The sequence below is a fragment of the Pongo abelii genome, chromosome 10, assembly GCF_028885655.2.
Source record: "Pongo abelii isolate AG06213 chromosome 10, NHGRI_mPonAbe1-v2.0_pri, whole genome shotgun sequence".
Taxonomy (NCBI): Eukaryota; Metazoa; Chordata; class Mammalia; order Primates; family Hominidae; genus Pongo; species Pongo abelii.
This window is the reverse complement of record NC_071995.2, coordinates 28,198,634-28,226,467: the sequence shown is the minus strand read 5'-3', so window position 1 is coordinate 28,226,467 and position 27,834 is coordinate 28,198,634. Positions and strand designations below refer to the sequence as shown.

Sequence of the window (27,834 nt, the reverse complement as noted above, 5' to 3'; positions counted from 1 at the left end):
TGATGTATTGTAATAATTGATATTTGCATATTAAATAAACTTTGCATTCCTAGAATAAATCCCACTTGTTCATGGTGTGTAATTCTTTGTGTGTTTACTGGATTTGGTTTGCTACTATTTTTTTAAGAATGTTCATGTCCATATATGTAAGATACATTGGTGAGTAGTTTTCTTTCTTGTGATATTTTTATCTGAATTGCACATACTCTTGTCAACATAATTGTTTTCCCTTTTACTTAGCTAATGGCAGCATTAGCTGCTGTTGGGCCTCCTAATCCTCGGGCAGATCCAGAGTGCTGCAGTATTTTGCATGGTCTTGTTGCAGCAGTGGAAACTCTCTGCAAAATTACCGAATACCAACATGAGGCTCGTACTCTACTCATGGAGAATGCAGAACGTGTTGGAAATAGAGGACGAATAATCTGTATTACTAATGCAAAAAGGTGAGGTGTTGATTATAGTAATTCTTTCACTGTGGGAATTTAAAAATCCTGTTGTAGTTTTTCAGAATACTAGAGACAGCATGTTTACATGTTTACGTTTAAGCATATTACAAGTGGCCTTTCTGATTTTTTTCTTTTTTTCTTTTTTTTTGCCTTTTAATATTGAGGCTGTGTTCCATTCTAAAATAAAGACTTATCTCATTGAAAACTGTTTAGATTGCCATCATGTAGGTAAATTTAACATTTTTTCTCACTGGTTTTTCAGCTAGTTGTTTAGTGGTATGACTGAGCACACTAAAGATAGTCCTTAGTGAAGTAACTTTAAATGTCTATAACACTATAATACAGCGGAAGAGTGTTTTGAACTGTTTCTCTTACTGTTTATTCCTATAAATTTGCTATATCTTTTTAATGCCATAGTGACAGTCATGTGCGAATGCTTGAAGACTGTGTCCAGGAAACGATTCATGAACATAACAAGCTTGCTGCAAATTCAGATCAGTGAGTATAATTCATAAATGAAATAAATATGTTCATGTGGATAGATGTATGTTATAATTGTTTCCAATAACTTAAACGTGACCGGTAGCATTTCCCTGAATTCTCTACTGACTCAACAAATTAGTCGAAAAATGTATGTTTGATCAGAAACTTTTTTTTCCATTTTCCCTTTCACTTTACTTTTCTCCCACAAGAAAGGTGATCAAAAGGATAAAATAATACATAAACTTATAATGTGTATTTGTTTTGATGTTTTTTTCTCATAGTTGTGTTTCGAATTTGTAAAATGTGTTGGGTGTAGTGGCTTATGCCTGTTATCCCAGCACTTTGCGGGGCCAAAGTGGAGAGATAACCTGAGCTCAGGAGTTCAAGACCAGCCTGGGCAACATGGCAAAACCCCGTCTCTACAAAAAATATAAAAATTAGCCAGGCCTGGTGGCATGTGCCTGTAGTCCCAGCTACTCAGGCAGCTGAGGCAGGAAAATTGCTTGAGCCTGGGAGGCAGAGGTTGCATTGAACCGAGACTGTGCCACTACACTCCAGCCTGGGCGACAGAGCAAGACCATGTCTCAAAAAAAATTTAATTTAATTTAATTTAAATTTAAATTTTTAAAAAATTGTTAAATATGCAAGTTGTTAGTGGCGTTATTCAGTATGTACCACATCTAAACATAAGTAGTTGCACTGTGTGACTTTTTAAAAAACCTTTTTCTGTTTCTGAAAAGGAAAACAGTTTTTTTTCCTCCTTACTCACACTAGTACTTTTGATCAAATGTGTGGGTTTTTCTTCCACACCAATTCTCCAGCTCTGTGGATACCAACTGTGTGTCCTACAATTCAATTATGACAATCCTTTGAGTTAATACAGACCCCACAGATTAGTTATTGCAGACTCAGTTCCACAAGACTGTACCCCATTTAGACACAAATCTCGACTAGTGGTTTTACTTTCTTCTGACTTGGCTACAAGTTAGGTGTTTCCACAACCCCCTCCTCATGTTCAATACTTTGTTCTGATGGGCTCATAGAACTCAGGGAGACACTTCAGTTTTCTGATTTATTATAAAGGATACAGATGCACAGCCACATGAAGAGGGTGAGGTTGGAAGGATCCCAAGTACATCAGGTTCTGTCCCTGTGGAGTTGGGGTGTACCACCCTCCCAGCACATGGATGTGTTTACCAACATAGAAGGTCTCTGAGTCCCATACTTTAGTGATTTTTATGGAGGCTTCATGTAGGTGTGATTGATTATTAACTCAGTATCTAGCTTCTGTCCCCTCTGGAGGATAGCAGAGTGGGGCTGAATGCTTCTGAGCTTCTAATCATTGCTTGTTCTTTCTGGTGACCAGACCCCATTGGGGAGCTGTCCAGGATCCCACTAAAGTTGCCTCAGTAGAAGAAAAGATGCTCCTGTCATCCAGGAAATTCCAGTGAACTTAAGAGCTGTGTGTCAAGAACTGGGGTCAGAAACCAAATATTAGAGCAAAAGATGCTCCTAGCACCCCTGTCATTTAGGAAGTTACAAGGATTTTAGGAGCTCTGTGCCAGGAAGCATGAGCAGAGACCAATATATATATTTGTGATTGTGTCACAGCTAGTAAAGACATGTTTAGAACTATTGCAATGTGGACTTTTTTAGAGTGATTATTAGTTTTCTTAGGTGCGGTCATAGTATAATTGTTATGAGTAGGATTGTTCTCACTAGGAGAAGCAGGCTGAAGTGTTTAGGACTACACGTCAAGCCCTCTGCAACTTACTCTCAAATGGTTTAATTAAAAAGTGTACATCTACTTAGGTATAGTATATAGAGAAAGCAAATATAGCTAACAGTGACTCTAGGTGAAGGATATACGGTTGTTCATTGAATAGTACTTTTCTTTCAATTTTCCTGTGGCTCTGGAAATTTCAAAATAAAAAGTTGGGGGAAATTTTTAGCATTACCAATCCTATAACTTGGAAATAACCAATTATAGCTAATGGTTAGTATTGCCTGATTTTATCCTTAAGAATTATTAGTATAAGGGAAATTAATACACAATATATTCATTTTCGCTGTTGTAGTTATCTATTGAAAATTATACTTAATTATAAGAGTTTTCTCTTTATCCTTCAGACACTGACAATTATTATTTTTTGCATTTAAATTAAATTTGTATACTCATTAAGTGTTCATACAGGTATAGCAATTACATATACTGCCTTTCTAATATTTAGCTTTTGGGTTAACAGTAATATCTGATTGTAGCAATATGGTGTTTTAATATGTTAGGGTTTTAATAGTTTGCCTGCTTGAATTCTTAAATTTTAAGTCAAAAATTTCTCTTTAAGTCTCATGCAGATTCAAAAATGTGAGTTGGTGTTGATCCATACCTACCCAGTTGGTGAAGACAGCCTTGTATCTGATCGTTCTAAAAAAGAGGTGAGTGTTGAAATAATGAAAGAAAAGACCATTGTGGTTAATAATAATAAATACTGAGAAGGATTATCATTAAAATGATCCATTGCCAATATTTTCTGCCAAGAAAATATTTTGAGTTTTCAAAGTAAACCTCTATGTCAAGACATCTAGGTTGATTCTTTATGGTATAATTGTGGATTTTAAAGTGTTTTCTATTCTGCCTGCCTCTTCATGTTTGTTTATTTTATCAAAATGTGTTACAAACCATACATGGTTTGTATTGTTCCTAAACCTTTATTTACTTTAGTGATTATTTTTGTTCTGTAAAAGTCTTTTTCCTTATTAGAAAAGCAATACACTCTTTAACAAAAAAGATATTCCAATAAAAAATTAATTTTATACATTCAGAGGGAAAAATCTTATTTTCCAACCTTGATTTTACTTTTTAAATAAAGTTGAATAATTTTAAAGGAATAGATGATCCTGTTGATTGTCAGATGGATCCACATCATAATATTCTCTATCAGTAATTTATGTTTAGAAATATAGATATATGTCCTGGTTTTTCATTTTGCATTATTTAATATAAACATCACTAGTATTACCTTAGTCCATGAATTTTTGTAGTTAAGTGGTATTTTTAGTCATTATTGCCATCATTGTGTTTTTAAGTGGTTTCCAGTGTAAGCCTCTTTTTTATTAACTTTTTTCTGCCTCTTTTGATAATGTGGCAATGTTAGTTTTATTTTATGATAATGAAAATTTATTTGTAATTAATATTATTGCCCTGGAATGAGTAAGATTTTGTGTTATCTTGTTGTACACTGCTTCTAGCTGCCTTATTTATTGGTGACAGAACGAAATTTTTGTGGTGATTTCCACATTCTTTCTTTTAGTTTTATCTGCAGGGTTTTGTCCTCTCAACAAAATAAATTATTTTTTCTGCAGTGTACTTCAAATCCATTTTGCGTATAGATAAAAAGACGTAAAAATTGTAAAGAAATATATTTAAATATTTCACTCTAAATTTCAGGAGGACAGGGATTATGTCTGTTCACTGCTATGTTCTGTATACTCACAGTTTCTGGTATCTAGCAAACTGATTAATACGTATGTGGTGAGTGAATGAATGCATGAAAATGTATTGCTAAAATAATTGTCATGGTTAATTTATGGATCCTTTTTTTCCAGCTTCTAAAAAGTTAAAAATAGTTAATTTTAATGGATTTATACTAAAATATTTAGCAGTAGGTTACAGTGAATTAATATTTTGTGGATTATTTTTCTTGCATGGTTTTCTGTAGTTGTCCCCAGTTTTAACCAGTGAAGTTCATAGTGTTCGTGCAGGACGGCATCTTGCTACCAAATTGAATATTTTAGTACAGCAACATTTTGACTTGGCTTCAACTACTATTACAAATATTCCAATGAAGGTAGGCAGTTCTTTTTCCTGCTATTTTGAAAGCACTGCTTTGCTTTTTAAATATTTGTTAGAGGCCGGGCGTGGTAGCTCATGCCTGTAATCCCAGCACTTTGGGAGGCTGAGATGGGAGGATCACTTGAGGCCAGGAGTTTGAGACCAGTCTGGTCAACATAGTACGATCCCATCTCAATATAAAATAAATAAATAAATAAATAATTGTTGGACATGTATTATTTATTTTAATTGAACCTTTACCTTTTCTCCCCATATCGTATTTTCTGTTTTGCTAGCCCACATTCAATGTCTTTGACCAGGTCAGTAAATACTGAAAAGTAACCAGAAAGGATCACAGAATAAAATGCTATATTTTTGTTTTCTAATAAGAACATGTTATGTGAGCTCTCTTAAAAAAAAAAATGCTGTCATTGTTTTCATCAAAATATAATTTCTATTTTAAATTATTATTCTGTGATTCTTTTCCTGACAGCTGTGTTATTAGATTTTGCTTACTTTGTGTATTCTAGTGGATCTTTTATTCTCTATGTTTTTGTTGTTGCCCACCCAGTATAAAGGTGTTTATAGCTAATAGGTCTAACTAGGGGAAAATAGCTCATAGTTTTAAATTAGTTTATTACTCTCTAACTGAAAGACCATAGATGTGAGCTCTGTGATTTTACTGGTGGATTTTTTAAGGAATCTATTGCTACCTGTTCATTTTCATTATATTAACATTATCAGTAAGTTGTTTTAGGGCTAGCACAGTTCCTGGCCCGTAGTAAGCTTCAAATGGGTTTTTGCTGAGTGGAATGGAATTCAATTGTATTGATTATGTTTACAAATATAAAGTAGCCACTATATCAAAATTCAAATTTTTCTTACATTCCAGTTTCTATTTTCTGCCACTATATTATGAAAAATAAATTGCATGAGAAATATAATCTTTTCATTATTAATTTCTTAATGCCATTGGCCGGTTTTTCACTACAAATTTTAGGCTTACCCTGTAGAACCTTTTGGATGCAGAAGTAAATAACATAATAGGTACACTTTAATATATATAATGTCATGTGTTATAAGAAAAATACTCTGATAGCTTGCCTGTTAATTTTGATCATATTTGTGTGCTACTGGTGTGACTCTTCAATCTTTCTGTTTTTTGGTAAATAGATAATGTTGAAATTCCTATTTCCTATTACTGAAAACAAGTTACTAAACTTGTTTATTAGTTTGTATTTTATATAATTGATATTTGCTAATTCACTGTAGGTATTTAAAGATGCTATTTCCTCTTTTTAACAATGATTTCACTTTAAATTTATGTAAATTATTTCAATTACATTATATTTGTATATTAAAAATATTGGCAAGACTGCATTTGGAGTAAAAAAAAATTCAAAATTTCTGAGTTAGTCATCTTTGTTAATTCTGACTTAATGTAAAAAAATCATTAAATACTTTATTACCTGTATATTGCCAGTTGTTTTTTAATGGAGTTTATGTTGCATGGAAAACTTGCATCTTTAAATAGATTATCCCATTATTTTAGCCAATTATTATTGAATGTATTTGACCTCATTTTAAACAAAAAGCAAAATGAATAATTAATAATTTTATTATTTTGAAAGCAAAACCCAGTTTTTTTAAATGTTTGAAATTTTACTTCAAGGAAGAACAGCATGCTAACACATCTGCCAATTATGATGTGGAGCTACTTCATCACAAAGATGCACATGTAGATTTCCTGAAAAGTGGTAAGAGACATTTGAAAGTATTATTTTGTATGATCTAACATATGAAAGCATATTACAGTAGCCCCCACATCCTCAGGGAAGACATTGCAAGACCCCCAGTGGATGCCTGAAATCTCAGGTGGTCTCGAACCCTATCCTGTATACACTGTTTTCTCCTGTACATAGATACCTATGATAAAGTTTAATTTATAAATTAGGCAAAGCAGGAGATCAATAACAATAAGAATGAAATTGAACAATTATAACAATATATTATAATAAAAGTTATATGAATGTAGTCTCTTGGTCTCTCTCCCTCTTTCTCAAAATATCTTATTGTACTGTACTCATCCTTTTTGGGATGATGTGAGATGATAAAATACCTACATGATGAGATAAACTGAGATGAATGATACAGGTATTGTGACATAGCATTAGGCTACTATGGACCTTGAACACAAGCACTATGATACCTCGACAGTGGATCTGATAACCAAGAAGGCTACTAGTGGACTCGTAGTATTTATAGCATATATATGCTGGACAAAGGAATGATTCACGTCCCAGGCAGGACAGAGTGGCATAGTGTGAGACTTCATCATGCTACTCAGAACAGCATGCAGTGTAAAACTTATGAATTGTTTATTTCTGGAATTTTGTATTTAAGATTTTTGGGCTGCAGGCCAGGCGTGGTGGCTCACACCTGTAATCCTAGCACTTTGGGAGGCCAAGGTGGGCAGATCACTTGAGGTCAGGAGTTCGAGACAAGCTTGGCCAACATGGCGAAGGCCCATCTCTACTAAAAATTAAAAAATTAGCCGGGTGTGGTGGCGCGTACCTGTAGTCCCGGTTACTTGTGAGGCTCAAGCAGGAGAATCTCTTGAACCTGGGAGGCAGAGGTTGCAGTGAGCTGAGATCATGCCACTGTACCCCAACCTGGGCAGCAGGGTGAGAGTCCATCTCAAAAAATACATACATATCTTGGGGCTGCAGTTGACCACAGGTACTGAAACCACGGAAAGCGACACAGCAAAGTCGGGGGACTGCTGTAACAGCCTTGAGAAGTTCTTCAGTACAAACCAGATTGACTAGTTTATCCGTGTGCAAACTTATCTGTCAGTATCACCTATTAATGGCCATGGAACTAGTGTCCTGTGGAATTTACTTCGGAAAAGACTGGGCTAATAGAACAAATACTGAGAAAGATAGCCATGGCTTTCTCAAACTCATTACAGTTTCATTTGCAGGCAAACAACCTTGAGGAAGGGAAAAGAATAGGAGCAAACTCAAAAGAGTGATAGACTTTCAACTTGGCCTAGAAATTAAATTTTGAAATTTAAATTAGTTTTTTTTCCTCTAAAAATTATTTCAATCCATAGATCTCATCTCCCAAACTGATTTCTGCAACTGTATTGGCTTGGTTTAGGGGAGAAGACTCTGGAGTTAGGAGATAAGTTTTAGCTAAAGCTTTGCCACCAACTGGCAAGTCCCATATGTTTCTAGATGTATGTTTGCGTGCTTATGAATTAAAGATGCTGGATTAGATGAGCTGTAGTATTCCATTCAATTCTAAAATACAATGAAAATTTTAAGATGTTGAAGGTCATTTTAAAAGCCTTTAAGCTTTGACATTTGGTTAAATTCTTTAGAATGTTTTCTAGTAAATTGATGCTGCCAGAGAAACGGTTGACTTTGATTATGTTGTATGCATCTTCTGAAGCATAATCATGAGCCAATCGTGACATTCGTTACATGTCTGAGGAATCTTAGAATAAACCTAATAAGCTGCTAACATGAAAGAAACTATTATAATGCAGGGATATATAAACGTTTAACAAAGGAATATAGAGAACTTGTTTTTGAAAATATATTACATGGAAATTGCTACGAACATGTGATGTGATATCAATTTTTAAAATGTTATTTTAAAAACTTACAAAAATGGGCCAGGCGCAGTGGCTCACACCTGTAATCCCAGCACTTTGGGAGGCTAAGGCAGGTGGATCACGAGGTCAAGAGATCATCCTGGCCAACATGGTGAAACCCCGTCTCTACTAGAAAATACAAAAAATTAGCCGGGCATGGTGGCGCGCGCCTGTAGTCCCAGCTACTCAGGACGCTGAGGCAGGGGAATCGCTTGAACCCGGGAGGCAGAGGTTGCAGTGAGCTGAGATCACGCCACTGCACTCCAGCCTGGCGACAGAGCGAGACTCTGTCAAAAAAAAAAACAAAAAACTGTCTCAAAAAAAAAAAATGTCAAAAATATCCTTTGTAACACAAAATAGTTCTTTAAAATAGTTGTTGACTTGGCCTGTAGTTATGTGCATTACATGTGGACACTATGTGTCAAAAGTTATTGTAACAATAGGAACAGAGCGCTATGGGAGCTCAGAGGAAGCTGCCTGTGGTTGTGCCAGTAAGAGTTAGGCAGGTTTTACTGAGGTGGTAACAGTGTAGCTAGGTCTTGGTGAGTAGGCTTACACTTTAACCCAGATACCTTCCCTAAGTTCCAAATCTTTTTTTTTTTTTTTTTGAGACAGAGTCTCGCTCTGTCCCCCAGGCTGGAGTGCAGTGATGCAATCTTGGCTCACTACAAGCTCTGCCTCCTGGGTTCACGCCATTTTCCTGCCTCAGCCTCCCGAGTAGTTGGGACTACAGGTGTCCACCACCACGCCTGGCTAATATTTTGTATTTTTAGTAGAGACGGGGTTTCACCGTGTTAGCCAGGATGGTCTTGATCTCCTGACCTCGTGATCCGCCCCCTCAGCCTCCCAAAGTGCTGGGATTACAGGTGTGAGTCACCGCGCCCGGCCCCTAAATTCCAGATCTTTATATTCTACTTCCTAATTGTATCTCTTAGATGTCTCAGTCACCTACACCTCAACATGCCCAAAACAACTTGGGAGCTTTGCCACCTGAACTAGTCTGTTTCCTTTTTCAGTGAATGGCCCTGTTGTCTATTCATTTATGTAAGGCAGAAAACCTCAGAATCATTTTTGAGACATCTAATCCATCATCACATTTTCTTGATTTCGTCTACTAATTTTTCTCACGTACATCAAAATCTCCATCTTAGCTACCAATAACATTTCCCTAATCCAGCCTTTTATTTTCTTACCTAGTATCTCACAGTAGCCTCCTAAATGGCCTGTCCCTATCTACTCTTTACCCTCTAGCTACGGTAACTTTCAGAATGCTAATCCTGACCATGTTCTCATGACCTTAAACCGGCCCCATGCCCATGCTTTTCTGTTGCCCTTAGGAAACAACAGACCTGTTTAAATGTCTTACAAGGCCCTTCATTGTCTGGCCCCCTCCCCTTTTTTATTCTCATCTCAAGGCATACTAATCTTCTCTGTTTCAGCCACACAGATCTAATATTTTTCATGCTTCCTCCTGCCACAGTATCTTGGTATCCACTGTTCTTTTGCCTGAATAGTCTTTCCTCTATTTCTTCTTCTTTTTTTTTTTTAAATTTGAGACAGAGTCTCACTTTGTGGCTCAGACTGGAGTACAGTAGTGTGATCATAGCTCACTGCAGCATGGACCTCTTGGGCTACAAGCAGTCCTTCCACCTCAGCCTCCAGAGTAGCTGGGACTGCAGGTGCATACCATGAAGACTGGCTGATTTTTGTATTTTTTCCATAGAGACAGGGTCTCATTATGTTGCCCAGGCTAGTTTCCTGACCCCCTAGCAATCCTCCCACTTACGACTCACAAAGTACTGAGATTTTAGATGTGAGGCACTGCATCTGGTCCATTTCTTTAGTTAATTTCTGCTCATACCCTTATAACTCAGACCAACCTTCACTTCTCAAGGAAACTTCTCCTGGTGTCTTGGAATAGGACACATCTCCCTCTATAGGCACTCATAGCACTGTAGATTTTCCTTCAAAGCCTTGTCAGCTTTATGGTTGCACATTTGTTCATTATTATTAGATTAATATCTCCTTACATATTTACTTTCCAGATCCCTTGGTTTGTGTTTCTTCTAACTAAACTTACTAGAATTCAGTATGGTTGTGCATTTTAGATTCCTTAAGCTTTTTCTGAGTTCTTAACCATGTCATTTTATCATTTAATAGTGTGGGCAGGGAAGAGCAGTTGTAGATGCTTGAAATTTTTTAAATTTTTGCTATTGACTTTCAGTGCAATGACCTAAATGATTGATTAATGACGAATGTGGAGGAAAATTACTATTTATTTTAATCATAGATAATATCTTTGGTATTTGTCCAGGGGACCTGATAAAAAGATGTTGTCTCAGAGATATTTTCTCTTAGAGAGTTTAAACTCGTTTGGAAATCTTGGTAAACAATTTGAAGCTTGTGATCTACTTGGTAATGTTAGTGTTTCTCTGACATTTTTTCATTGTTGTTTTTAAGAGAACTTTTAATTTTAGAGTAGTTTCAGATTTACAGAAAAATGTGAAGACAGTACAGAGTTCCCGTTACTCCATACCCAGTTTGCTCTATTATTATTTTTTGCTTTTATTATTATTATTATTTTATTTATTTATTTTTTTTTTTTGATACAGAGTCTCACTCTGTTGCCCAGGCTGGAGTGCAGTGTCGCGATCTCGGCTCACCGCAACCTCTGCCGCCCGGGTTCAAGCGGTTCTTCTGCCTCAGCCTCCCGAATAGCTGGGATTACAGGCATCTGCCACTGCGCCTGGCACATTTTTGTAGTTTTAGTAGGGACGGGGTTTCACCATCTTGGTCAGGCTGGTCTGGAACTCCTGACCTCGTGATCCACCTGCCTCAGCCTCTCAAAGTGCTGGGATTACAGGCGTAAGCCACTGCGCCCGGCCACTTTTGTTGTTTTTTAAATTGAAACATAATTGTACATATTTATGGGATACAGTGTGATGTTTTGCTACATGTATACAATGTGTAATGTCTCTGACATATTTTTAAAGGTGATTCGCACCTAGGTGGTGGCAGTCGAGAAGGCCCTTTTAAAGAAACAATAACGTTAAAGTGGTGTACACCAAGGACAAATAACATTGGTAGGTATTTAAGAATAAATGAAAACGACTAAATCAAAAGGTTCTTAAGGTATTATGTGGGGGTCGATTTATTCCGTTTTGCATTTTCGTTTTTCATTGTTTCAGAACTCAATGAACTCAGTGAACAAGTTTTTTTTTTTTTTTCTTTTAATTATGGGAATATTTCTTTGTATTCTTTCAAATCAGTGTTTTCTTCTATTTCAGAATTACACTATTGTACTGGAGCTTATCGGATTTCACCTGTAGATGTAAATAGTAGACCTTCCTCCTGCCTTACTAATTTTCTTCTAAATGGTAACTTTAATTATTTAATGGTTTTGGCTGAAATTATTTATATTATTTGAATTATTTATAGTATTATTAAATTATTATCTGAGTGAAATTACTATTAAGAATATGAACTCTGGAAAGCTGTTTTCATCACTGTAACTTTGCCATTTATTTGCCAAAGCTGTTTTAAACTTACGTAATTTGAAATACCCTTTAACAGTTTTTACTAACATTTAAAAGATGACTTTAGGTTTGGCTTTCAGGCTATTACATCTAAGCAAGTTTTATTTAATAAAATTGTGAGTATTTTTATTTAAAAAATTTGACCTTCAGAGTCTAAATTGATTTGTTTAAGAAGCTATAATTAGAAAATAGATTTAAAAAGTAAAATAGAAGCTAGAATAATATAGACCATTTATCTTGGCCCATTGAGTTTTAAATCAAATCAAAGGTAGACTTACTTATATTTGAACATGATACCTTTATCATAAATAAATATTATGTTTTCAATATTATACCGTATGATTCTTACCTATGACCTTGAATCTGTGGTTTCATTGTGTGAAATTTTTTTACAAGTCTAAATTATTTGATTCCAAATTAAAAGCTTCTCTGGTAGTTCTTATGATCATCTCAGGTTTTGGAACTAGTGATCTAAAGAGTCAGTCTGTCTTTATCATAAGGTTATGTCATTGTTAGTTAAGCATAATTTGATTATCAGACTAGGTGAAATTCAGATTAACATTTGGACATGTAGAATAGAAAGTGGTTATGATTACAGTGTGGATGAGGAACTGTTGTATAAGTGAACTGAGACTGTGCCTTCTCCCCAAATGTTCTGTAGCATTAATAACCTGAGGATTATGGAGCAGTTGTCTCACTTTTCTTCTTGAGGTCCAGGAGAAAAATTCAATATGTACATGTAATTGGATGAACCATATAGCCAAACGTATTATGCCAGAGACCACTATAGTTGTTGTGGGAAACTGTATTAACTGTGTAACCTTGGAGTAACTGAGATAAAGTTAAGGCTAGAATTCAGATTTTTAGGCATGGAAGAGTAGATACACTAAATTTGCAATGCTGGTTAAAATACGGGGCTCAATAAATAAAATGAAAAAATCTAGACGTAAATCTCAAGGAAATAAATGAGAGCCCATTTGAGTTTCATTACTGATAGTGTAATCTTGTTTTTGACAGGTCGTTCTGTTTTATTGGAACAACCACGAAAATCAGGTTCTAAAGTCATTAGTCATATGCTTAGTAGCCATGGAGGAGAGATTTTTTTGCACGTCCTTAGCAGTTCTCGATCCATTCTAGAAGATCCACCTTCAATTAGTGAAGGATGTGGAGGAAGAGTTACAGACTACCGGATTACAGTAAGACTCTAATATCTATAACTTTTAAGTTTTGAATCTGTCATCATTCACCAAGTAGTTATCGAGTGCTTGTTAAATGCTAAGGTCTATGGAAAAAAAGAGATTGGAAGAAATTATTATTTTAATTAGGTGAATTTCCTGCAATATTTGCTCAAAAATTCTATTTATCATTGTTTAATCTTATTTTATATTCAGTATATACTGAGATGTATCTGAATTGCAATGACACGCTGGAATTGTAGGAAAAAATAAATTGATTTGAACTAATATTTTAGGTGAAACTTAATTTCTAGTAATTTAAATGGCAAACAGAAACCTGGAATATTTGGATTGCTGCTACTTTGAAATAACATAAACTTTGGTATTATTGGGAGGAACATAAAAGGAAATATATGTACATTTTTGGTAGAAATTCTGTTCTAATCTTGATTTTTCATTCTCCCTCCTCTCTTTCCTGTTTGGTATTTCATAGCTATTTACTTCTTGAGGTGGTTGTAAAAACTAAGTGTGATTTATATATATGAATATGCTTTGTAAACCACAAAGTGTTATATACTGTAAGTAACTTTTTAATTAGGACTTTTTTAAAAAACATAATATTTAAATAAGGAGAAGCCTAATCAATATTTATTGTAGAAAATTTAGAGAATATAGATATCTTAAAAAAACACCCACACCTGTAAATTACCTATAATTTCATCATTCACAGATAACTATTGTTAACATGTTTATGTTATGTCAAGGTAGTTTTTTTGTTTGTTTGTTTGTTTTGAGACGGAGTTTCGCTCTTATTGTCCAGGTTAGAGTGCAGTGGCGCAATCTTGGCTCACTGCAACCTCTGCCTCCTGGGTTCAAGCAATTCTCCTGCCTCAGCTTCCCGAGTAGCTAAGATTATAGGCACCTGCCACCACGCCCAGCTAATTTTTGTATTTTAGTAAAGATGGGGTTTCATCATGTTGGCCAGGCTGTTCTCGAACTCCTGACCTCAGGTGATCCACCTGTCTTGGCCTCCTAAAGTGTTGGGATTACAGGTGTGAGCCACCGTGCCCAGCATCAAGGTAGTTTTTAAATAAGCAAATGGGTCATCTAATGTGATTAACTGACTCTTTTATCTCTGTGTGATAGAAAAGTTAAATTACAGAAGGGAAAAAAAAGTGTTTCTTGGTTTTTACAAAAGGTGAGGAAAACATACCATGAATGCATTTATGTTTGAGGCTTTCTTCATTTTCATCAGATAAAGGCAGATAGGTTTCAAGTTCAGAAAGGATAAAAAAGTAGTGGAGTTGAGGGATACTGTTAGAAAAAATGTTTTGTTGCACATCACAGGACAGAAGACATCAGGGAAACAGACTAGTACATGTAATCCATACTGAAACATTAGACATAGTTTCTAATTTTATCTTATTTGGTTATCATTAGGATTTTGGTGAATTTATGAGGGAAAACAGATTAACTCCTTTTCTAGACCCCAGATATAAAATCGATGGAAGTCTTGAGGTCCCTTTGGAACGAGCAAAAGATCAGTTAGAAAAACACACCCGTTACTGGCCTATGATCATCTCACAAACCACCATTTTTAACATGCAAGCGGTAAGTGTTAAGTAGCTTCAACTTTTCTTATAGATTAGTTATATATTCTTTATAGAAATAAATTAGAAAATTTGTAATTTATACCATTTCTTAAGCAAAGAATGAAATATATGAGCTTGCTAAAGTTAAAGAATTAATAATTAAAAATTGAAGTGATAGTTATAGATTCCTTCACCATGATAATCTTTAAAATCTTTTTGAAAATCAAGTTCTACCTAGATGTTTTGATATTTATTTTTCAAGACAGATTTTCTTTTTTCTTTAAAAAAATATCTAACAGGTAGTTCCATTAGCCAGTGTTATTGTGAAAGAATCTCTGACAGAAGAAGATGTGTTAAACTGTCAAAAAACAATATACAACTTAGTTGATATGGAAAGAAAAAATGATCCTCTACCTATTTCCACAGTTGGTACAAGAGGAAAGGGCCCTAAAAGGTAGATTTTTTTTTTCTTTCTTACTTTATAGATCACATTTACTTGATACATATTGTTTCTCAAGATAACTTATTCCATATGTAAATTCTATTTGAGGACATGTTTATATATGTATTTGAGATGAAATAATAAAAAATCATAGAAATGGATATATTATAGCCTAGAATTTCACTATTAACTACCAAGTAAGAGGAAGGAAGTCCACATTTCATTATTTCTTTTTACTTTACCACTAGAAAGTGACACTTCAATATTATTTAAAGAGTATTTCCAAATCTTTGCTGCAGAGATGAACAATACCGTATCATGTGGAATGAATTGGAAACCCTTGTCAGAGCCCATATCAACAACTCAGAGAAACATCAAAGAGTCTTGGAATGTCTGATGGCATGCAGGAGCAAACCCCCAGAAGAGGAAGAACGAAAGAAACGAGGAAGAAAGAGGGAAGACAAAGAGGACAAGTCAGAGAAAGCAGTGAAAGATTATGAACAGGAAAAGTCTTGGCAAGACTCAGAGAGGTGACTTCTTGGCATTGATATAGCACCACGGTGCCTTTTGTTATATCACATTCTGCATAGAGCACTTTCATACATTCAAACCTGATTTAATAGTAGTTCATTTAATACATGTTTATTCATTTTCATTACTGTAATTTTATCATTCTTAAAATCTAGAGGATCTTTCTTGGGCGCAAAAATATGAATTTTTACTGTTGGGGCAAAGTTAGTGTTAGTTTTTCCTAGTTAACTTCTGAAAATCATAATGCATGATGTTTGGTATCAGTATGTGCTTTATGTGTTGTGAACTTCACAGACATAATTTTATTCCTCTGTTCACTAAGTATTTACTGAATGCTTGTGATGTGCCAGGCATTTGGCACAAGATCCCTACCCTTGAAGAACATACAGTGTGATGGTAGAGACAGACAATTAAATTAGTGATTGCAGGCCGGGTGCATTGGCTCACACCTGTAATCCCAACACTTTGGGAGGCCGAGGCAGGTGGATCACTTGAGGTCAGGAGTTTGAGACCAGCCTGGCCAACATGGCAAAATCCTGCCTCTACTTAAAAAAATACAAAAATTGGCTGGGTACGGGGGTGCATGCCTATAATTTCAGCTACTCAGGTGGCTGAGGCACGAGAATCGCTTGAACCCGGGAGGCAGAGGTTCCTGTGAGCCGAGATTCCTCCACTGCACTCCAGCCTGGGCAATAGAGTAAGATTTTGTCTCAAAAAAAAAAAAAGTGATTGCAGCAAAGTGTGGAAGGTGCTATTATAAAAATAGGCATAGGATGGCCTCGGAAGCACAGAAGAACGGCATACAGTCTTTTCTGAAAATGTTCCTTAATAGTGTACTCTTTTCCTTTAGTTTGTGATTTATATTATGATGTCAAAGTTAAATCTGAAAAAACGTAAAAGTAATAAAGGCTTATAAATAGAAATAGCGTATCAACTGGCTATATACTCTATCCGCTTGCCAGAAATCAGACCAACACCAGGTAACTTTTTTTAAAATTAATTAATTTTTATTTATTTTTTTGAGACAGAGTCTCGCTCTATCACCCAGGCTGGAATGCAGTGGCATGATCTCGACTCACTGCAGCCTCTGCCTCCTGGGTTCAAGTGATTCTCATGCCTTAGCCTCTCAGGTAGCTGGGATTATAGGCATGTGCTACCATGCCTAGCCAATTTTTTGTATTTGTAGTAGAGATGGAGTTTCACCATGTTGCCCAGGCTGGTTTCGATCTCCTGACCTCAGGCAATCTGCCCACCTTGGTCTCCCAAAGTGCTTGGGATTACAGGCATGAGCCACTGCGACTGACCAAAAACACATCTTTTTATGATGGAAAATTTCAAACATATGTAGCAATAGAACAGATAGTTACTCATCATCTACCTTCAATGATTAACAATTCATGGCAGATCTCATTTCATATATATCTTCATCCACTACCTTTACCACTACACCCATAGGAATATTTTGAAACTAATTCTGGAAATCCTATAATTTTATCCATTAATAATAGAATACTTTTATTCTCTTTGACTTTAGAAGCTCATGTTTTCCTTAGGGCTGCTGAGCTTCTGAAACAATACTGGTTCACCGTAAGAGGGAAAAAGTACTATCATTCAGGTCCCACTGAGCTTCAAGTACACTCTTGTATATTTTGCAAGTGTTTTTGTTCTCTGATGAAACTCTAAAAGTTTAGAGTTAAGTTTCTAATTTGCAGAACATAAATACATCTACACAATACATAGACTAGAGAATAAATGGGAATAAACTTATTAATCTTATTTGTAATTTGAAATTCAGTGTTATTTTGTTCATAAAAATCAAAATTGTGCAATTTCTTCTGAAGATCACATCATTTCCTACCTTTTAAATTTTAATTTATCTTCTTTTTTTTATATTTTACAGCTAATTCCTGAATTATTGCATTATTATTTTGAAGGAAAAGGGAAACTTGTATTTAATTCATTAGTTTCTGTTACCTGGTTTTAGATTGACATTTTTTATTAGTCTCTAGGTTTATTTTATGAGATTAGTCATCTTTTATAAAGGTTGATATGCAAAGTTAGTTTAATTATTAGACCATTAAACTTCTAAAAATTTAAACTTTACATTTCATTATTTGTCCCTCTAAAAGATTAAAAGGAATCTTAGAGCGTGGAAAAGAAGAATTGGCTGAAGCTGAGATTATAAAAGATTCGCCTGATTCCCCAGAACCTCCAAACAAAAAACCCCTTGTTGAAATGGATGAAACTCCACAAGTGGAAAAATCAAAAGGTAAGGTACAGCTGTGGTAACTAGGTTTATAAAAAGTTTTCCAAGCTGGGTGTGGTGGCTTACCCCTGTAATCCCAGCACTTTGGGAGGCTGAGGCAAGCAGATCACCTCAGGTCAGGAATTCAAGACCAGCCCGGCCAGCATGGTGAAACCCCACCTCTAATAAAAATACAAAAATTAGCCGGGCATGGTGGCACACACCTGTAATCCTAGCTACTCGGGAGGCTGAGGCTAGAGAATCGCTTGCACCTGGGAGGCGGAGGTTGCAGTGAGCCAAGATCGCACCATTGCACTTCAGCCTGGGCGACAGAGCAAGGCTCTGTCTCAGAAAAAAAAAAATTTTCCAATGAAGCTCTGTTTTGTACAGTGTTATTTCATATTGTTGTGTATGTGAGGAAGAGTTCTTAAGTATTTGTGGGTGTTGTTTAGGACATTCTCTGTTTACAACCTGTATTAGTCCAGTCTTATGCTGCTAATAAAGACATACCTGAGACTGGGTAATTTTTAAAGGAAAGGGGTTTAATTGACTCACAGTTCCAGCATGGCTGGGAGGCCTCAGGCAACTTAACAGGCATGGCAGAAGGAGAAGCAAACATATCCTTCTTCACATGGCAGCAGCCAGGGGAAAGGCAGAGCAAAGGGAGAGGAAGCCCCTTATAAAACCATCAGATCTAGTGAGAACTCACTCACTATCACGAGAACAGCATGGAAATTTGGGTGGGGACACAGCCAAACCGTATCACAGCCTTAGAGAATATAGGCAGTAAATATATTTGTCAGTGTTAAAAACAAAAACAAGTAGTGTTATACTTTCATTAATGAAGCCTTTGGAAAATAAGCATATAAAGTTTGTGTTTTAAGAAATTTTAAATATGTAAACTTGAATCTGTTTATGTTCCTGATACTATAGTAAGAGCTGGGATATTGAATACAAACTCTTTTGACCCTAAAATCTTACGAAACCTAGAAATAATTTAATATCACTCATTTATTGCTATATTAAAATGTGTTTGAGTTTCAGTGTAGTTATTATTATAAACAATATTTTCACTGTAAAGCCTCTTAATCTCTTATAGGCTAAAACGTTTAGTTTCCTCTTGAAGGAATTCTAGGCACCAAGGATATGATTTGGGATTGGCAGCTCCAGAAATCATTCTAGGCCTTAGTTATCTTGAAGGCAAACTAGATTTAGTCTTTTTAGGATACATGTGTAATGGTATGCTGTCATTATACTACCTGATGTCCTGCCACTATGCCTCTCCTAAGGCAGTAGAACCAGCTTATGAATATTGGCAGCTCATCCTAGGGAGAAGGTAGGCTTGTTTGCTTTTTATATGCTTGTTATAGTGTATATATATAGTGATACATGTTATATTCTTCAGTTCACTAGTTTCTTTGAAGCCAGAGATCACCCTTGAGGTGATCTTATTATATTTGCCTTTCAGGCATTTGCTAGAGGGCCCAGAAAATAATAGGATTTAAATAGATGTTTTTTGATAAATTATTTCTCATATGACAAAATATACCACTCTTCATTAGGATGAGAAATTTAGGTCTACTCTAAACAGTATTTCAGCATTGCTTGCCAAATAGAACTCTAAGGAGTATTACTGAGGCAGAGATTGCAGTGAACCAAGATGGCACTGCACTCCAGCCTGGGCGACAGAGTAAGACTCTGTCTCTTAAAAAAAAAAAAAAAAAAAAAAGAGTATTATCTATACCGGCAAAAATTGCAAGCAACTAAAAGCCATATTAGTAGGAAAATGACTGAATAATGGTGTGTCCATAGGGTGGTATGTATTTATTTATTTATTGAGATGGAGTGCGCTCTTGTTGCCCAGGGTGGAGTGCAATGGCACGAACTCAGCCCACTGCAGCCTCTGCCTCCTGGGTTCAGGTGATTCTCCTGCCTCAGCATCCTGAGTAGCTGGGATTATAGGTGCCTGCCACCACGCCCAGCTAATTTTTATATTTTTAGTAGAGACAGGGTTTCACCATGTTGGTCAGGCTGGTCTCGAACTCCTGACCTCAGGTGATTCGCCTGCCTCAGCCTCCCAAAGTGCTGGGATTACAGGCATGTGTCCCTGTGCCCAGCCCCCACAGGGTGGTATTTATATAGCCCAAGAATAATTATTGAATGAATGTGTAAATAAGTTTTTTTAAAGCAGGTTACATAAACATATGTACTGTGATCTCAATTTTAAGTTTTCATACACATATATACTAGCTGTCAGTTAGATGAAATATCACCTATCATTAAATTAAATGGATCCCTGATGCTTTTCACCCTAGACATATTATATGAAATAGCTCACATGAGAAGCAACTTGATTGCACATTACTGCCTTTCCTTTAACTTTCTATTTGAGGCTGATATTTGAAAAGTGTTTGTTTTTTCTTTCATTCTATTTTATAACCTAAATTGCATGTCTCTTCTGATCAGCAACTGATCTGGGCCTTTTATTATACCTCAGTTTTATCTGCTTTGGAAAATGACTTCCCAGGCCTCCCCAAAGTGAATTTTGTGCCTGCTGTATACACTGTACTTAAGGCTGTGCTATTCCAAATGTGCCATCTAGATTTGGCAAACGTCTATTCAGCTCTCTTTTTATGATGCAGTAACAAAAAAAAGAACCAAAATAACCATTTGTTGATATAGATTGGCACTGAAAAAAAGACTAAAATTTTTAGTTGTTAGAGCAGTGGCATTAGGATGATTTTATTTCCTCCTTTATGTGTTTTATTGTTTTCTAAATTTGTTCTCATGAACATGTATTAGTTTTATAATAAGAAAAATAAGAATTTTAAAATATATATGACAATATTAGCTCTTTTTGATGTACAGTTCTGTGAGTTTAGACAATGCATACCACCATCACAGTCAGCGTACACAACAGTCTGTCACCCCAAAAGATTTACTCGTATGGACCCTTTCTAGTCGTACTTCACTCTCCTCCTCAATCCCTGGTAACTACTGATATGTTTTCTCTTCCTATAATTGTGCTCCCTATAATTTTTCAGAATGTCTTATAAATGAAAGAAAATGTCATGCCACCTTTTGAGATTGGCTTTTTTCACATAGTATTATAATGACTAATTTTATAAGAAACTGCCAGCTTATTTTTCCAAAGTGGTGGCACCATTTTACATTCCCACCACCAGTATGTGAGAGTTCTGGGTGTTCTGCATCCTTGTCCACTTGCTGTTGTCAGGGTTACTGTTTGTTTTGTTTTTGTTTTTCATCCTATAAGGTATGTAGTGCTATTTCATTGGTGTTTTAATTTACATTTCTCTCATGATTAATGATGGTAAAACTCTTTTCCTTTGCTTATTTGTTGTCTGTCTTTTTGGGTGAAAGGTCCATTAAAATATTTTGTACATTATAAAATTGGGTTGTTTGTTTTGTTATTAGTGGATTTTGAGAGTTCTTTATTTATCTGGATACAAGTTCTGTGTTGGACAGGTGATTTGCAAGTATTTTCACCCAGTCTGTGTCTTGTTCTTCTCTTAAACAATGACTTTTGCACAACAGAAGCTTTTTATTTTGATGAAGTCAAATATATCCATTTTTGCTTTTATGATTATGCTTTAGGTGTTACATGTTAGAAATCTAACCCAAGGTCACAAAGGCTGATTTTCTTTTAGGAGTTTTGTAATTTTAGGTTTACATTTAGGCCATGATCAATTTTTGAGTTATTTTCTATAAGGTACAAAGTATGGGTCAATATTAATCCTTTTGCATACAGTGTCCTAGTGTTCCAGCAGCATTTATTGAAAAGACTATCCTTTCTTCATTGAAGTATTGTACATTTATCAGAAATTAGTTGACTATGTATGTGGGAGTCTGCTTCTGGATTCTCTTTTATATTCTATTGGTTTATGTGGCCGTCCTTTCACCAATCCAGTACTGTCACAGTCACTTCAAGTTAAGTCTTGTAATGAGGAAGTAAGAATCTTCTAACTTTTTTCTTCTTTTTCGAAATTGTTTTGGCTATTGTAATTCTTTTGCCTTATCATATTGTGCAGGAAAGAGTTAACATAGTAGGCCTGAGACTATTATAATTAGAAAAGCTTGCTTGCAGGTTTGGCTGTTGGCTGGCATCTGGGAACTTGGCTTTTGAGTGTTGCCTAGATAATGAACTGAACACCTGCTTCCCTTCTGAAAGTCTGGAACTTTGGTCGTTGTGGTTAGGCAGAGAATACCTACCTGATCAGCCCCCAGTAAAAACCCTGGACTGTACTCAAACAGGCTTTCCTGGCAGAAATACTACGCACATGTGGCTGCATGTTTGCCTGTGGAGGTAGTATGCACTCTGCATAAACCTCATTGGAGAGAGCGAGCATGAGAAGCCTGCAAATGGATTCTGCCAGTCTCCACCTCATGTGTTTCTTCTGCTTACCGATCTGGCTGTGTCTCCTTACTGTATTGCTGTAATCATTCTTAACCAGGAGTATAACTTTACATTTAGTCATTTGAGTCCTTCCATCAATCACTGAACTAGTGGTTGCTCTTGGGGACCCTGAAACACATAAATTTTAGAGTAAGAGGAAAATGATTGCCTTACTTGTGTAAAATGAACTACGGAATTAACTGCCTTAATTGTGTAAAAATGAACAACAGAATTAAAAGTAAGTTTGGAAATTTGGAAATTTGGAAGTAATAAATTATTCTATCTTTTTTTTTTTTCTCTCCTTTTAAATATAACACCAGGGCCAGTGTCCTTATTATCCTTGTGGAGTAATAGAATCAATACTGCCAATTCCAGAAAACATCAGGAATTTGCTGGACGTTTGAACTCTGTTAATAACAGAGCTGAACTATATCAACATCTTAAAGAGGAAAATGGGTTTGTGTTATTTATTGTCAAAATTGGTTTTGTCAATTGCCTGTATAGTACCTTAACAAACATTGCTTATTTATAATAATCAGCAATTTTTTATTACTAATATTATGAACTAATATGTGTTCCCCATAAGGAGAAAAAATTAACCTCTTTGATTCTTGCTTGTAAAAGGCTTAGTTATATTGAATGTAACCCTGAAAGTATTTACTCCTTAGAGCATTTCTTTTTAATGCTTAATAAACATTATAGAGGGAAAAATCATACCACTTAGGATATAATGCCAGTCTCTGTAAAATAACAGAGGAAAATGTTTTCCTATTAAGGAATACAATATTAAGAATATTGATTATAGTAAAATAAATCTCAGATCTGATAATTTTGATTTTTTTAGAAGAAATCCTCTTAATTTGTTGGTGGAAATACATTTCTTTAGTGGAAAAGGAAATAAATTCTTGACTAAATCATAGAGATTCCTTAGTTTTGCTTGGAAAGGGAGAGTGTGGTATAGTCAAACGAACAAACAAAAAACAGTGGCCTTTGACATGTAACCTTGGGAAAGTCACTTAGTCTCTCAAGGCCTCAATTTTCACTGTAAAATGAAGAAGTTGGCCTAGCTAGAGGAACCCTAATGTTAGTCCTTTCCTAAAATGCTGATGTTCTGTTCTGTGAACATATTATTTTAATTTTCATGTGAAAGGTAGATAATTAAGGAGACAAAAAGTTAATGAATATTTATTTTATCAACTCATTTTTTTCTTCCTATTTCAGGATGGAAACAACAGAAAATGGAAAAGCCAGCCGGCAGTGAAGAGTGACTTGAAGAACTAAATTTAGTATATTGGAAAAATATTTTGTGCGGAATTCGATATAAGTACTTTTACAGCAAGATTGTATAGTTATGTTGCCTGGACTGGTTTTTACATTTTTAAAATATTTCAGCTGTCGTTTTTGTACTAATTATAAAATTGGCACATAATTCAAAAATATACATTTGAGATGATTTGTCCTCCCAAATTATACAAGTTTATTTTATGGTATAAAGTGTTCTCTCTGGAAATGTTTTTTAAAAAATTCTTAGGCTTCTCTTTGCGAAATAAAACTATTAAAATATTTGAAATGCAAAACATTGGAGAATTACTTTAGAAAATACTTTAGTCACTTAATGACTGAAAACAACCATAGGAATTTTTAAAAATTTGATGAGAGTTTAAGATTTGCAATACTTAATATAAAATCTTGCCTATTAAGCTGCATCATATATTGTGCTTTTCTAAAACAGAACATTGTTTTTATTTTGTTTTAAGTTATTTTGCATATGTGTTTTTACCCATTTAAAAGTAGAGTTTTCAGGTAGGTTGTGTAATTTTATATTTACTAGTATTGGGTAGTTTTACTCTTTATATTTTTCTGCGAAATATTTTCCATCCATTTGCTTTTCTTATTGAATGAGAAGCATAAAGGAAATTACTTCACAGATTTAGAAGAAAGAAAAGTTACTAGGTTGATTTTATCTCTGGATAGAATCTTAGTCTCATTTCTCAGAAATATCATGGTTACATGTTATATGTTTCTTGGGCCTTTTTCCTCTGCTGCTTCATCTAGAAGTTTGTAACATGTTACAAAAGGTAGGTTATTTCAATGTTAAATGCTAATTGTAAGTTTGCCATTTTTTTCCTTGAGTGTTTATTAGAGAAAGGAAGCTCTTTATACAGACTCAGTATTTTCTTTTATTTTTTAAGACAGAGTCTCGCTCTGTCGCCCAGGCTGGAGTGCAGTGGCGCGATCTTGGCTCACTGCAACTTCTGCCTCCTGGGTTCACACCATTCTCCTGCCTCAGCCTCCCAAGTAGCTGGGACCAGAGGCGCCCACCACCATGCCTGGCTAATTTTTTGTATTTTTAGTAGAGACGGGGTTTCACTGTGTTAGCCAGGATAGTCTCAATCTCCTGACCTCATGATCTGCCTGCCTCGGCCTCCCAGAGTGCTGGGATTACAGGCGTGAGCCACTGCACCCGGCCCTCAGTATTTTCTATTGAAAAAAAAAAAAACAACTGGTCTTTACACGGGGGTTCAGCAGCCTTCCAGGTCAGCCTGGTGAAATTGACATTGCTCTCCTTTATCAACTCCTGTCTCATTCTCAGCCCTCTTTCCTAAGATAGAGCTACTTTTACTCCATTCCACTGTGTTTAGATATACATTGACACAAACCATACACAGGCAGGGCCAGGCCTAATTATCGTGTTAGACTTTCGGGGTTTAAGGAACCATAACCCAATAGCTAATTAATAGATCATATTTACTTTTGAGTGGGCTCTGACCTTTTATTTATTTTTTAATTATACTTTAAGTTCTGGGATACACTTACAGAACGTGCAGGTTTGTTACATAGCTATACGTGTGCCATGGTGGTTTGCTGCACCCATCAACTCATCATCTACATTAGGTATTTCTCCTTATCTTATCCCTCCCCTTGTCACCCTACTCTGCCGACAGGCCCCAGTGTGTGATGTTCCCCTCACTGTGCCCATATGTTCTCATTGTTCAACTCCTACTTATGAGTGAGAATGTGCAGTATTTGGTTTTCTGTTCCTGTGTTAGTTTACTGAGAATGATGGTTTCCAGCTTCATCCATGTCCCTGCAAAGGACATGAACTCATCCTTTTTTGTGGCTGCATAGTATTCCATGGTGTATATATGCCACATTTTCTTTATCCAGTCTAACATTGATGAGCATTTGGGTTGGTTCCAAGTCTTTGCTATTGTGAACAGTGCTGCAACGAACATACGTGTGCATGTGTCTTTATGGTAGAATGATTTGTAATCCTTTGGGTATATACCCAGTAATGGGATTGCTGAGTCAAATGGTATTTCTGGTTCTAGATCCTTGAGGAATTGCCACACTGTCTTCTACAATGGTTGAACTAATTTACACTCCCACCAACAGTGTAAAAGCGTTCCTATTTCTTCACATCCTCTCCAACATCTGTTGTTTCCTGACTTTTTAATGATTGCCATTCTAACTGGCGTGAGATGGTATCTCATTGTGGTTTTGATTTGCATTTCTCTAATGACCAGTGATGATGAGCTTTTTTTCATATGGTTGTTGGCCACATAAATGTCTTCTTTTGTGAAGTGTTCATTCATATTCTTTGCCCACTTTTTGATGGGGTTGTTTTTTTCTTGTAAATTTGTTTTAAGTTCCTTGTAGATTCTGTATATTAGCCCTTTGTTCGATGGATAGATTGCAAAAACTTTCTCCCATTCTGTAGGTTGCCTGTTCACTCTGATGATAGTTTCTTTTGCTGTGCAGAGCTCTTTAGTTTAATTAGATTCCATTTGTCAATTTTGACTTTTGTTTCCATTGCTTTTGATGTTTTAGTCATGAAGTCTTTGCCCATGCCTATGTCCTGAATAGTATTGCCTTGGTTTTCCTCTTGGGTTTTTATGGTTTTAGTTCTTACATTTAAATCTTTAATCCATCTTGAGTTCATTTTTGTATAAGGTGTAAGGAAGGGGTCCAGTTTCAGTTTTCTGCATATGGCTTGCCAGTTTTCCCAACATCATTTATTAAATAGGGAATCCTTTCTTCATTGTTTGTTTGTGTCAGGTTTGTCAATGATCAGATGGTTGTAGATGTGTGGTGTTATTTTGGAGGCCTCTGTTCTATTTCGTTGGTCTGTATATCTGTTTTGGTGCCAGTACCATGCTGTTTTGGTTACTGTAGCCTTGTAATATAGTTTGAAGTCACATAGCATGATGCCTCCAGCTTTGTTCTTTTTACTTAGGATTGTCTTGGCTATACGGGCTCTTTTTTGGTTCCATATGAAATTTAAAGTAGTTTTTTTTCTAATTCTGTGAAGAAAATCAATAGTAGCTTGATGGGAATAGCATTGAATCTATAAATTACTTTGGGCAGTATGGCCATTTTCACAATATTGATTCTTCCTATCCATGAGCATGTAATGTTTTTCCATTTGTTTGTGTCCTCTCTTATTTCCTTGAGCAGTAGTTTGTAGTTCTTCTTGAAGAGGTCCTTCATGTCCCTTGTAAGTTGTATTCCTAGGTAATTTATTCTCTTTGTAGCAATTGTGAATGGGAGTTTGCTCATGATTTGGCTTTCTGTTTGTCTGTTATTGGTGTATAGGAATGTTTGTGATTTTCGCAACATTTATTTTGTATCCTGAGAGTTTGCTGAAGTTGCCTATCAGCTGAAGGAGTTTTGGGGCTGAGACGATGTGGTTTTTTAAATATACAATCATGTCATCTGCAAACAGAGATAATTTGACTTTCTCTCTTCCTATTTGAATACGCTTTATTTCTTTCTCTTTCCTGATTGCCCTGCCAGAACTTCTAATACTTTGTTGAATAGGAGTGGTGAGAGAGGGCATCCTTGTCTTGTGCCGGATTTCAAAGGGAATGCTTCCAGCTTTTGTCCATTCAGTATGACATGGGCTGTGGGTTTGTCATAAATAGCTCTTATTACTTTGAGATAGGTTCCATCAATACCTACTTTATTGAGTGTTTTTAGCATGAAGGGGTGCTGAATTTTATCAAAGGCCTTCTCTGCATCTATTGAAACAATCGTGTGGTTTTTGTCATTGGTTCTGTTTATGTGATGGATTACATTTATTGATATGCGTATGTTGAACCAGCCTTGCATCCCAGGGATGAAGCCGACTTGATTATGGTGAATAAGCTTTTTAATGTGCTGCTGGATTCGGTTTGCCAGTGTTTTATTGAGGATTTTCACATCGATGCTTATCAGGGATATTGGCCTGAAATTTTCTTTTTTTGTTGTGTCTCTGCTGGGTTTTGGAATCAGGATGATGCTGGCCTCATAAAATGAGTTAGGGAGGAGTCCCTCTTTTTCTGTTGTTTGGAATAGTTTCAGAAGGAATGGTACCAGCTCCTCTCTGTACCTCTGGTAGGATTCAGCTGTCAATCCATCTGGTCCTGGGGTTTTTTGATTGGTAGGCTATTCATTACTGCCTTAATTTCAGAACTTATTATTGGTCTATTCAGGGA

General features: G+C 35.8%; 1 protein-coding gene across 3 annotated transcripts in view; it reads left to right on the top strand.

Annotated features, from left to right (window-relative positions):
* Positions 1 to 23,934, top strand: part of INTS13 (integrator complex subunit 13) — a 33,170-nt gene extending 9,236 nt beyond the window's left edge. For all 3 annotated transcript variants that reach the window (XM_024256715.3, XM_024256716.3, XM_054527012.2), the window contains 14 exons: positions 241 to 443; positions 864 to 944; positions 3,275 to 3,365; positions 4,649 to 4,777; positions 6,434 to 6,518; positions 11,416 to 11,505; positions 11,710 to 11,799; positions 12,976 to 13,154; positions 14,574 to 14,744; positions 15,025 to 15,179; positions 15,467 to 15,697; positions 17,828 to 17,967; positions 22,678 to 22,813; positions 23,579 to 23,934. In XM_024256715.3, the coding sequence (XP_024112483.1) occupies positions 241 to 443; positions 864 to 944; positions 3,275 to 3,365; positions 4,649 to 4,777; positions 6,434 to 6,518; positions 11,416 to 11,505; positions 11,710 to 11,799; positions 12,976 to 13,154; positions 14,574 to 14,744; positions 15,025 to 15,179; positions 15,467 to 15,697; positions 17,828 to 17,967; positions 22,678 to 22,813; positions 23,579 to 23,618 (1,821 nt within the window). In that variant the 3' untranslated portion in view covers positions 23,619 to 23,934. The remainder of the gene's footprint in view (positions 1 to 240; positions 444 to 863; positions 945 to 3,274; positions 3,366 to 4,648; positions 4,778 to 6,433; positions 6,519 to 11,415; positions 11,506 to 11,709; positions 11,800 to 12,975; positions 13,155 to 14,573; positions 14,745 to 15,024; positions 15,180 to 15,466; positions 15,698 to 17,827; positions 17,968 to 22,677; positions 22,814 to 23,578) is intronic.
* Positions 23,935 to 27,834: the final 3,900 nt, after the last annotated feature.